This window comes from Gossypium hirsutum, chromosome D04 (genome assembly GCF_007990345.1).
Source record: "Gossypium hirsutum isolate 1008001.06 chromosome D04, Gossypium_hirsutum_v2.1, whole genome shotgun sequence".
In the NCBI taxonomy this organism is placed as follows: domain Eukaryota; kingdom Viridiplantae; phylum Streptophyta; class Magnoliopsida; order Malvales; family Malvaceae; genus Gossypium; species Gossypium hirsutum.
Window position 1 is genome coordinate 33,908,497 of NC_053440.1, and position 10,215 is coordinate 33,918,711.

Consider the following 10,215-nt stretch of genomic DNA (forward strand, 5'->3'; position numbering starts at 1 on the left):
AAGATTGATCTCCGATCGAGATATCATCAGTTGAGGGTTAAGGAGACTGATGTGCACAAGACAGCATTTAGGACTCGGTACGGTCATTATGAGTTCTTAGTAATCCCTTTTGGACTACGAATGCACCAGCAACTTTTATGGATCTGATTAACCGAGTGTTCCAGCCCTATCTAGATTGGTTCGTGGTGCTATTTATTGACGACATACTGGTGTATTCAAGAACTAAGGATGAGCACGATGAACACCTTAGAGTGGTTCTACAGATTCTGTGAGAAAAACAACTGTACGCCATGTTCAGTAAATGTGAGTTCTGGTTACGTAAAGTAACGTTTTTGGGACATGTGGTTTCTGATGAGAGGATTAGATTCGATCCTCGAAAGATTAGAGATGTCTTAGATTGGAAGCAGCCTAAGACTATATCTGAGATCCGCAGTTTTCTAGGACTGGCAAGGTATTATTGACGATTTATGGAGGGGTTTTCTCTGATTGCTGCACCTTTGACTAAGCTACTACATAAGGGTGTGCTGTTTAACTGGACTGATTCACAGCAAGAGAGCTTTAAGAAGCTCAAGACTGTACTGACTAAGGCACCTGTTCTAATACAGCAAAGTCTAAAAAGGATTTTACTGTTTATAGCAATGCATCACATGTCAGTTTAGGATGTGTGTTGATACAAGAGGGTAAGGTGGTAGCATACGCGTCTCGTCAGCTTAAGACTCATGAGGCAAATTATCTGACGCATGACTTGGATTTGGTCGCAGTGGTATTCGCACTGAAAATCTAGATCATTACTTGTATTGTGAGAAGTGTATCATTTACACTGATCATAAGAGCCTCAAGTACTTCCTCACTCAGAAGGAGTTGAATCTTAGGCAGCGTAGACAGATTGAGCTGCTTAAAAACTACGACTGTACTATTAAATACCACCCTGGTAAAGCTAATGTGGTGGTCGACGCACTGAGCCATAGAGCTATAACTGATCTGAGGGCGATGTTTGCTCGCCTTAATTTATTTGATGATGGTAGTTTGTTGGTTGAACTTCAAGTTAAACCAACATGGATAAAGCAAATTAAGAGTAAATAGATAAAAGATGAGTTGTTGGATTTTCGTTTCCGATAAGTTAAGAGTGGAAATACCAAGGATTTTGAACTGAATAGTGAAAGGGTGCTCTATTTCTGTGGGAGAATCTATGTACCGAAAGATACTGAATTGAGGCAGTCTATACTGCGAGAGGCGCATAGTAACCCTTATGCTATGCATCTTGGTGGAAATAAGATGTACCGCGACCTTCGTAAGTTATATTGGTGGTCAGGTCTTAAGCGTGAAATTACAGATTTTGTGGGTAAATGTCTGACATGCTAGCATCAGTTACCTTCGGGGCTGTTGCAACCAATTAAGACTCCACTTTAAAAGTGGGAGCGTGTGACTATGGATTTCGTTAGTGGATTACCCCTCACACCCACTAAGAAAGATTCTGTATGGGTCATCATGGATCGATTGATCAAGTCTACCCATTTCATTCCGATTTGTACTGACTACTCTCTACAAAAGTTGGCTAAATTGTATGTGTCTGAGATAGTAAGACTACATGGGGCACCAGTTTCAATCATATCTGATAGGGATCCTCGTTTCACGTCTCAGTTCTAGGAGAAGCTATATGAAGCTCTGAGTACAAGATTGGACTTCAGTACTGCGTTCCATCCTCAGACTGACGGTCAGTTAGAGGGTGATTCAGATACTGGAGGACATGTTGAGAAGTTGTGTAATTGACTTTTGAGGCAGTTGGGAGGATTACCTGCCGCTAGCAGAATTTACTTATAACAACAACTATCAGTCTAGGATTTAGATGGCACCTTACGAGGCATTATATGGTCGTGGGTGTCGCATACCTTCATGTTGGACTGAGTTGGGCGAGCGGCGTGTTTTAGGCCCTGAACTAGTTTCTGATACCGATGATAAAGTTAGGTTGATTCGAGACGGACTGAAGGTGGCATTAGACAGACAAAAGTCCTATGCAAATCTAAAGCATCGAGAGATTGAGTATTCGATGGGGGACTTCGTTTTTCTCAAGGTCTCGCTGTGGAAGAAGGTACTGAGATTTGGTCGTAAGGGCAAGTTGAGCCTAGATTTTTAGACCTTACCGTTTACTTAAGCAAGTGGACCAGTTACTTACCAGTTAGAGCAACTTCCAGAGTTGGACCGGATTCACGATGTTTTCTATATCTCAATATTGAGGCGTTACCACTTTGATCCCACGCATATTGTTCCAGTTGAGGAGATTGAGGTAAGGTCAGATCTAACCTTTAAAGAGAAGCTAGTGCAAATATTGGAGCGAGATACAAATGTTCTAAGAAGAAAATCCATCCCATTGGTTAAAGTTCTCTGGCATAATCATAGCACCGAGAAGGCCACGTGGGAGTCTGAGGATGTGATACGTCAGTAGTATCCCATCAATTCTGATCAGGTAAAATTTTGATGCCGAAATTTTTTTTTAGGGGATAGAGTTGTAAAAGCCCAAAATCTCTTATATAGTTTTTCGTATGTTTGTGACACACAAATTGTTTGTCTACTTCAGTGGTTAAGTGTTCTGGAAAGTGTTTGAGAGGTCCCAAGTTCAAGCCCTAGCTTCGGCAAATTTTTGTTTCTAAATGAATAAACCCTATCTCTAATCAGTAGGCTTATAAATATATGTTAATAAAATATGTCAGAATGGGCCTGCTGGTTTGGTGGCTAAGGTGTTAGTTGGCGTGTGGGAGGTTTGAAGTTCAAGTCCCTACGCTAGCAAGGTGGATATATTTTTGCTAGTGGTGTCGTGGAGAGTTTGAGTAGAATTGAAATGTCGATGTGGTAGAGGTGTAGTGGGAAGTGAAGAGAGAAAATTAAGGGATTTTGGATAGTGAGAGAGAGTCGTGGACGATTTTGGGGTGTTTGAGTTGTAGTGGGGGAGTGTGGGATCAGATTGAGAGATTGAGGGGTTATCTAATTTAGTTCAGATTTTCTTTTTTTTCTCTTTTTGGAAAATTTTTTTTCTCTCTCCCCAATTCCAAATTCTGATTTTTTTATATGACACCTTGCACATTGCCGAAATTCTCTGATCTGATCTCCCTCTTCAGTCTTGTTTTTTTTCTTTCACTCTTGTCGAAATTCTCCTTGAATCCTCTCTTTCCGACTTTCATTTTCTTCTTTTTGTTTGCTGTCGACTGCTTGTTGAATTTTTTCTTCTATTCTATCTACTTTAATTTCTCCATTAGTCCATTCATTCTTTAGTCTTTGTTGCCACATTTTGTCATCTCCAATTTGTTTTCATGCGTTGATAGTTAAGGGCTGGAACAATTCAGTTAGCGTTGAAGCAGTGTGGTACCACTGTTACTTGTTTAGTAGAATCGTCAGCAGTGAATTTTGGGAATGGTAACCTATCTTGCTCAGATTCGTAGTTGGGGTTGCTCAATTTTAAAGGTGCTGGTGACCTCAGAAGTGCTTTTAACTGACAAACGAACTAGGTGTGTAAACACAACTCTGGAAACAAAAATCGGTGAAAAGCCAAAATATGTGATTGGCGACGCCACACGGGCGTACGGCCGCCCGTGTGGTAGGCCCTGTAATCGAACATGGGTGTGCGATCGACGAGGCTTGCCATATGCGATTCATGGGCCGGGCCGAATTGGATCGTGTGGACCACATAGGTATGTGGGCCCCACACGGGTGAACCATATGAGCATGTGAGAATATTGGGCCAAGCCGTGAAATCTATACGGCCAAGGCCATTTTGGGTCGTGTGGGCCACATGGGCGTGTGGGCCCACATGGGCATGCAACATGGACCGTGGGCCCATTTTCATTGTTTGACTACTAAGGTTGCACGAGTCACCCAAGTCAACTGTGAACCAACTGTAGGGTGGGTAAGTTTACCTAGACTCCTAATTGACTAAAATGATTAAAAGACTGTTATATGTTTATATAAGATAGCTATGTATATCTGTATGTTGAGCATGCTATATACATTATACTGGTTGTACATGATACCATGACATGTCTATATGATGCATTGCATTGGGTTGGGAATTGATATTGATTGCAGGTAGTATACTGAAAGGCTTCAAGCCTAACTTACTGACAGCTCAGCTGCAACTACATTCTAGTACCGCATTCGGTACTATTTGGAGTGTAGGGATGGGTGGGTTGATTATATCCCCACATGGAGTGTAGGGTTGGACGGAGATGGAGTGTAAAGGCTAGTTGGGTAGGATTTTATAACTGCATAACTGTCACTGTCACTGTTACTGTACTGTGATGGGCTAAGGCCCTAATGCTTACTGTTACTAAAATGGGCTAAGGTCTAAACTGATACTGATACTGATATTGAAAAGGGCTTAGGCCCAAACCGAGATTATTTGTTATTGTTTGTTCGTTTGCATGGGGATTATACACTGAGTTTTCATAAACTCACCCCTTCTGTTTAATCTGTACAAGTAATCCCCAAACATAGGTGGATCGGTGTGGCAGAGGACTCAACGGTGCCCACACGACTCCTTTTTGCTATTTGATACTTATTTACGATTTTAAGTTTTATTTTGGGTTATTTTTCTATAATAATGGCCTTTAAGGATTTTTACCTAAATTTTGGATTTTATATTGTTTTCTAGTTATATCTACTAGAAATAAGTAAAAATCGGGTTTTCAAAAGCGATGAATGTTTTATCAAAATACCACACTTTCGCATAGAATAAACATTTTGAAAATTTTCGACTGATTAATTAACACGACCTTAGAATTAATAAGTAATACTTAAAAGTTTCTAAGTGGAAATTGTTTTAAGCAAAGTTACGGTTTTCCAACACAACCTACGGTTTTCAAACACACTACCATGCGACATCACTAGATTCGGCCATAACGTCCAGACTAGGTTTGGGGTGTTATATATTTTACCAGAATTATTCTTCACTCATGATCTTGAGAAAAAAGGTAATATAGAAGTTCAACAAATTCGTTCTAGTTTGAAAGACTAGTATACAAGATTGAAAATGTCGACTCAAAGATATAATCTGATGTTGCCATTAGGGGGAGTCCAAAACATGATGTACTATTTCTCTCTAACCAAGGTTTTGTCCAATTGAGTTTTCCTGATAAAGGTTTTTAGCGAGGCAACTTATACTAATAGATTATGTACTCTTTTTCCTTCACTAGATTTTTATCCCACAAGATTTTTCCTAATAAAGGTTTTAATGATACACATTTTTATTTAAAATATATCTAAGGGGGAGTGTTGTAAATACATTAATAATGAATGTTTATAACACCTTTAAACCCTTATTAAAGTGATGGGATAAAACTCTCTAGTTTTATTTATGACCATGAGATATTTCAATGAAGTAATTAAGAAAGTTTAATTTACATTTATTGATTGAACGCAAAATAACTTATAAATAAAGCATATTGTAAGTGAAAGTTTAATATATAAAAAATCACATGTATTTTTCATCTACTTTTTACTTATTATTATTGTTTTCTTAATTTGTCTATAACATATAGATTGTTTTTAGGAGATATGCTCCTTTTAATTGTGACTAACTTTTATTCCCAACTATGTCCGGGAATTTAAAAAATAAATAATTTACTTTTTATTACATCAATTAATTATTATTAGTTATTTTGATATTTTTAAATAATTTTAGAATTACCTTCCAATAATCGTGATAATTTATATAAAATATAAGATAGATTAAGATGCAACAAAAATATTATATGAAAAAAATATGACAAAAATGAATAAATAATTAAAATAATTTATGGATTAACTCATTTAAATATACAATTAATAAATAAAATTATTAAGAAAATCAAGTACTGATGTGATAGATATTAAAACCAATCCTTTTAAATTAAATAAAACAATTATATTATATTTTAAACATTTTTTTTCGTAATTGATCCAACATAGATCAAAGTAATCAACATACGAACCAACTTTTCTAAATAAACAATTAATTTTAATTATTATAAATATATATATTTTAAAATCCTTTTTCTTTTTGTGTATTCATTTCTTTTTCCATTTCCTCATCCATACATTTAGATTTGTTCATGAGTTGGGCCACCCGGCCCGGTTCGAAGGCTAGCTCAAAGTGTGAAAGGATTTGAGCAAAAATGTAGGCCCGAAAAATAGGCTTAGATAAAAAATAAGGCCCGTTTAAAAAATAGGTCGAGCATCGAGTAAGGCATTTTTTGCCCAGTCCGACCTAAATTCACTAAAGGACAAAAAATTTGCTCTTTTTTTTGTTTTTTAATGTTATTTTCTTGTTGTTTTCTCCCTATTTTGCTACCATTTTACTATTTTGTTGCTACTATTTTGTTGTTATTGTTTGGATATTGTATAAAACTTATTTTATTGCTAATTTTGTTATTATTTTAGAGATATTTGCTTGTTAAGTTGCATCTATATTAGTGTTATTTAAGTCTACATATTTTTTAAAATTTATTTTCAATTTGTTAGGAAATATTTATTTTGATATTTTTAGTATTTTTATCCGGGTCGAGCTTGTGCAAAATTTTAGGCTCATTTTTTGGGAAGGCAGGACCTGGGCCTAGCAAATGGTCCTAATTTTTTAGTTGAGCTCGGCTCGGCCCGGCCTATGAACACCTCTATATACATCCGTAATGTATAAAGAAAAGGAGATAAAAAGAGCGTCACATTTTAAAGTACATATGACTATAGTTAGAATTGTTCATGGGTCAAATCGGGTTCGGGTTGGGTTTAAGTATTATATTAATAAACTTTGTGTTAATCCCAAGTTTAGCTCAACCCAAAGTATGAGCCTAAAATTTTACCTAAACTCACCCATATTTTTAACTGGCTAAATCAAGTTTATTTTAAGTCCACTCATTTTTTTTAATTTTTAAATATATTTATATTATTTTTATTTAATATTTAATAAATTTATATATTTTATTTATTAAAATGTTTTATATTTCCATCTTAATATTACATGATATATAAAATAATATAATATAAAATTTTACAAACTTTAAAAATGGGCTGGGCTAGGCTCGGGCCTTAAATGTTCAAGGTCAAGTACAACCCATATTTTAAATGAACCTAATTTTTTCTCGATCCTATTTTTCACGTCAATATTTTTATCCAAACTCTCTTAAATTTCAGACGAACCTTCAAACCTAAACAAATAACCTAACCATGAACAAAACAATTTGCAATACAATGTATAAGTCTTATTATATGTTTTCTTTCTTGAAATATTGTTTTAACATATCTTATAGATATATTTTCCAACTTTAAATTAATTTACTTTGTTTCTTAATTAATTTAACTTTAGATATGATTTTTTTTTCTAAAATAGTTATATATTCCCTGGATAGTAATGAATAATCAAGAAGAGAAACATATTGACGCAGATAACATGAAATGTGTGTATAAACATATTTTATATATATATATTATGGAATTGACACCATCATCTACTTGGTCGTCCATTCCTCACCATGCTTATTTAGTCGTTTTGGTCAAATTGGTTAGAAATCTATTCGAAAAAATAAATTAAATTAATTAATTAAGAATTATTCATTAATAATTTATTTAATTAAATTGTATAAATTAATTAAAATAAAAAATCGATAATTTAATTGATTCGATTATTAATTTAATTTTGAAATTCTTATTTCAGACCACTTAATTTAGAGTTGAAATGGTAATTTTTCTTTTCACCTTTATACTTAAAATCAGTATTTTTTTTTTCAATTGAACGCTGAACTTGTACTTAATTTGAAATTCAAATGGTTATTTTCCTTTTCACCTTTATAATTGAAATTAGTTTTTTTTTTTCAGTTGAACTTCGAACTTGTACTTAATTTGGAGTTGAAAATGAAATGGTAATTTTCCTTTTTCACCTTTACACTTGAAATCAATACATATTTTTTTTTCAATTGAACTCTGAATTTAAATTTATTGATAGGTTATTTCCCTAATATAATAGAGTTGAGGTAGATGTCGTATTTTTTTTATACAATATTTTCATTTACTTATAATTTTTAAATCCTTAAATGGGAAAAAATATATATGTACATTTAAATTCACATCCTTTTAATTATATAATAAATCTCATAAACTTTTATACATAAATTTTGTAATTTTAAATAGGATAAAATAATAAAAATTAAAATATGGTACACCAATCAAATTCCAACATCATTTTCATTAAACCAAAACATTGACACATTAACTACGACCAGGATATGAAGTAATTATAAGACATAAATACACAAATTATCGTAGAGATCGTGAAGGAGGAACCCAACTAAGTACAAATTATACAGGAATGCACACTACAGCAAAACAGGCTTTTAGCAGCATTTTTACCAGCGTTTGGATAAAAAACGTGCTAAAAATCGAGCATCAGCGGCGCTTTTAGGAAGACGCTGCTAAAATAGAGTACTAGTGGCGCTTTTAAAAAACGCCGCTAAAAATAGAGCATTAGCGGCGTTTTCCAGGAAGCACCGCAAGCGCCGCTAATGCTCTGGGCTTTAGCGGCTTTTTTAAAAGGCGCCGCTAATGCTCTAGTATTTAGCGGCGTTTTTGAAAATGCGCCGCTAGTACTCTGGGCTTTAGCGGCGTTTTTGAAAATGCGCCGCTAATACTCTGGGCTTTAGAGACATTTTTGAAAAGTGCTGCTAATGTTCTGTTTTTGAAAAGTATTTGAGAAAGCGTCGCGAATGCTCTATTTTTAGCAGCGTTTTTAAAAAAGCGCCACAAAAACCGTTTTGTCTATTTATTATTTAATTGGTTTATTTATATTAATTAAAATTCAATTTATTTTTAATTGAATATTTAAAATCTTCAGAAAAAAATAATGACACGTAGAAATAATTTGAAATAAAAAACATAGAAAAATATTTGTTAAAAATGAAAAAATTAAAATACTATTATTTAAAATAATTTTAAAGTTTTTTGGGTACATTACTGATTGTTTTTTAATTTATATATTAAATAGTTTCTTATATAATCGTAAAAGAGATAGTATTAATTTTAAAATATTGAATTAATTATCACTATAGTTTAGGGTTTTTGGTTTAGGGTATATGGTTTAGAGTTTAAGGTTTAGGTGTTACCATTTTAAGGTTTATGGATTATGGGATTATGGGTTTATGGGTTATGATTTATGGTTTATGGTTTAAAGACTAGGATTTAAAGTTTAGTGGTTATGTGTTAAGGGTTTATGGTTTAGGATTTAGATTAACTAGTGTTTTCTAATTTTAAAATATTGAATTAATTATCATTATAGTTTAGGGTATATGGTTTAGGGTTTAAGAGCTAAGAGTTACTATATTAAGGTTTATGGATTATGGGTTTAGGGATTAGGGATTAGGGATTAGGGGTTAAGGGTTTATAGTTTATGGTTTATGATTTAGGGTTTAAGGATAGGGGTTATGGGTTTAGATTGATTAGTGTTTTTTAATTTATATATTAAATAATTTCTTATATAATTGTAGTTTAAATTATTTAAGAGATAATAGATAAACTTTATATATATTAAATGGTTTTAGGATTTAATGTTTACTTAAGATTTGTTAAATGATGAAATTTTATACAATCAATTAATGCATTTATATTTAAAAATATTTAATCTAAAACCATTTGATATATTTAAATATTAGATTTAAAAAAAACATTGATAAATAAATAAAAAGTAACAGATTGATATAGATAGATAGCTATCTATTTTGGATAGGACCAAATTATAACAAATAAAAATGAAATACAAAAACTAAAATCATTCCATATCGAACATCTAGCAAAATAGTTATATTTTAGTTAGGAAGAAATATCTCTAATAAAATGGAGGTTAGATCGAAAAAAAATAATATAAAATCATGATTAACGTCTCAATCTTTAATAGAAATTTGATATGTGAGAGATTGATTGCTTACATTGGATAATTCTAACTTAATAATTAATTACAACTATTTAATCATTTGTTTTCTTATTAAAATATACAATATTTATTTTGAGAGTATTTGGTTATTTTTTTATAAAAATTCAATTTATAAAAAATAGTAATAATAAATGCTTTATAAAATCATTTAACTAGTAATTTTTAATAAAAAAAAGAAAGATTTTTAGCAGAATTAAACGAGGTCGTTTTATTCAAAATGAAAGGAAAGGTAAACCATAGCGACTTTTTTATAATAAACCAATTTTTTCCTGGTG

At 32.6% G+C, this 10,215-nt stretch overlaps 1 protein-coding gene across 1 annotated transcript; it reads left to right on the plus strand.

The window, feature by feature from the left end:
* Positions 1 to 1,846: 1,846 nt before the first annotated feature.
* LOC107898213 (uncharacterized) lies at positions 1,847 to 2,443 on the plus strand. Its single transcript, XM_016823743.1, has 2 exons — positions 1,847 to 2,071; positions 2,177 to 2,443. Exons 1-2 carry the CDS (start codon positions 1,847 to 1,849, stop codon positions 2,441 to 2,443), a joined length of 492 nt encoding a protein of 163 aa, XP_016679232.1.
* The last annotated feature ends 7,772 nt before the right edge of the window (positions 2,444 to 10,215 follow it).

Bases quoted from the DNA above. Each gene is read 5' to 3' on its own strand.
- LOC107898213 (XM_016823743.1), top strand. From the start codon at position 1,847: ATGGCACCTTACGAGGCATTATATGGTCGTGGGTGTCGCATACCTTCA. The intron at 2,072-2,176 runs GTCTCGCTGTGG...GTTACTTACCAG, and splicing joins GGGACTTCGTTTTTCTCAAG to TTAGAGCAACTTCCAGAGTT.